Below are 2554 nucleotides of genomic sequence, written 5' to 3'. Positions count from 1 at the left end.
CGTGATGTTCTCAGGACTGCACTTGCAGAGCAGCATTCTTGAGAATTTCGAGTCGATCTCTATCCCTGTGTATCAAACAACACGGATAGGATGGGAAGCCATAGTGTCAATGACACATCACATCAAGAATGCTGGGCTCACGGTAAATGAAGGACCACCAGTGCTGGTGAGCAAAGGGCCAACCTCATCAGGATGGTTTTGTGAAATTTCCAGGAAATCTGTCCAGAAACCATCTCCAATGTTGTAACTTTTGCTATAGAGTAAGCCATTAGAAAAAAATCATGTATTATGAGTCAGGCCATGGGGCAGTTAGTTTTGATTAGCTGGCAGGACAGTAAAATTAAATGTGCCTCTAATTGAATGGAAGAATACGTGTAGATCTGGGCTCACGGCACAAGACTTTCTCGGAGTCCTTTTATGAAGCACAGGTAGAGAAGGGACACCCTATGGTTTCTGAGGGGCTTGAAAAGGCAAGCTGAGGATTTTTCTCTAAGTAATTTAGACTGCCTGGGCACAGGCTGGAATGGCGAGGATGGAGCAATTGTTATTAAAGAGCCCAGACACAGGCCTCCTCAGTGTTAGGCTAACAGGTGGCGCCGCTGATTCCGGGAAGACCTTTTAAATCTCAACTAAAGTAAGTAAGACTAAGGGAGCCAGGAGGCCTTGTCCTGAGTGTTCCTCTGCATGTCTGTGTCGTTCTGCCTTGGCGTGTGCATCCCTAAGCCAGGTGTAAAGATGGAGAGTGCTCTGGGACCTCGGAGGTGGCTGTGTGAGGAAGGGGCAAGGTTGCCTTTGCTAGGTAAAGAGTCTCAGGAGAAGGAAAACTGGAGAGAGTTTCTGTTCACCGGCTGGCATCAGGCTCCCCGAGGGATGACCAGAGGCCATTCTGACTTCCGGAGATGGGGTTATAAGTGAGTCCTGACAAACAGGTCCATCAAGAGGGTATCTGGCAAAGCTGAAGTGTGGGCCAGCCATTGGCAGCAATGTGGTCCGGGGAAATAGACTGTATCTGACTGTCACCTCGCCGAGAGGTCTATCCAAACACTTGTGTGGGGCGACTGGAGCGTCTCTGGCTGAGCCCAGGGACCAGGAGGAGAGCTGTTGCCTAAGCCTGGCATCCAAAGTCACCTGGGTGGAGGGATGTGGCTGTGAAACTCACTGCTGACCTCCAGTGGTTGTGTCTTGGCGTGGACATGTCAGCATGCTCGAGAAGAGGGAGAATACATGGTGACTGCTCTCAGATGCCACGAGGTATGGGCTTGTGCATCTTTGCTTTCAGGCATAGATTGTGATTTATAACATATTTATTTTATATCCTCATTTTATAGAAAACCTGAACATAGAAGGGCAGGGAGGAAAAAATATGAAAAACCAAATGACATGAGTTTTAGAGTGTATATTTTTGAAGATAGTTTAAAAAAATTCAGTTTAATGGTGCTTGTCACAAATATACTCACTGATTTACTTTGGTATCCAAAGTATGGCATATGAAGGAAGAAATCATAGAAATAACGTATAAGATTGTAGTTTAGTGCTAACTTTGAAGAATAATATTAAGACACATGTATCTTTTATGACGTGCACCTTTGTTCTTATAGTGACTGAAGCAAAAGGCTTTGGAGCCAGATTTCCCAAATTTGAATTCTGGCTCTGCCGCTTACTGTTAGGGTGATTTTGGCTTAACCTTTTTGGCTTCGGTTTCCTCCCATTATTGCACTGTTTTATTTGTATAGCAGGTAAGTATAGTGTGCCTAAATATTTGTTACAATGTTGATATGCGAATAACTTTCATTTTATTTTATGTTTCACAGGGACCTCCGAAACAATCTTATTAGTAGTATAGATCCAGGTGCCTTTTGGGGATTGTCATCACTGAAAAGATTGTAAGTGTTTGAATTAATTGCTTATGAGTTTGAACTGTTCCTTTTATGAGAAGCTGTTAACTTATGTTAGCATGATAAAAAATGTATGTATAATAATTTTTAGAGAATTATTTCTTCCCTGATAGAGAAACAGAGACAGTATTTAATGTAAGTAGCTTAGAAGATGGTTAATTTGCACAGTAATTTGATTTGTTTGGTGATAGATGGCTGTGTCCCTCTTATGCTAATAAAATCATTACCATATCAGCTTTGCCAGCTAACATAATCTGTAGATGATTTTCAAGTTATGAATCCATTCAAACTGTATATGTTATAGATGCCATATAAATTAAGGCACCTTTTTTAAATTAATGATTTAAAGTCTTATTATTTTCATGTATATTTTATCCATGTATTATTTCAAAACCTAAAGACCAGTTTTTATTACTTCTATGGCTAAAAAACTCCTCTACTGCCTTATTAAGCTCTTTTTACAGTTTCATTGCTGTGTGAGCAGGCTCCCATTGGAGAAATGACTGCTCACAAGTCATGAGGACTGTCACACCACCCTTTATTCCTTCTAAACATTCACTGAACACTTGCTACGTATTACTCTCTTGACTTCTCTGGAAGATCTCATAGAATCTGGGGGGGATATTAATAAATAGTGTCCGGGAGGAAAAGTATTTTCC

General features: G+C 41.4%; 1 protein-coding gene across 1 annotated transcript in view; it reads left to right on the top strand.

The window, feature by feature from the left end:
• Window positions 1–2554, top strand: part of ADGRA3 (adhesion G protein-coupled receptor A3) — a 114198-nt gene that overhangs the window by 41737 nt on the left and 69907 nt on the right. The window contains exon 3 of the mRNA XM_012664185.1: window positions 1812–1883. Coding sequence (XP_012519639.1) covers window positions 1812–1883 — 72 coding nt within the window. The remainder of the gene's footprint in view (window positions 1–1811; window positions 1884–2554) is intronic.

The sequence above is a fragment of the Propithecus coquereli genome, unplaced genomic scaffold, assembly GCF_000956105.1.
Source record: "Propithecus coquereli isolate 6110/MARCELLA unplaced genomic scaffold, Pcoq_1.0 Scaffold87, whole genome shotgun sequence".
NCBI classification, from domain to species: Eukaryota; Metazoa; Chordata; class Mammalia; order Primates; family Indriidae; genus Propithecus; species Propithecus coquereli.
This window is presented reverse-complemented; position numbering and strand designations above follow the sequence as displayed.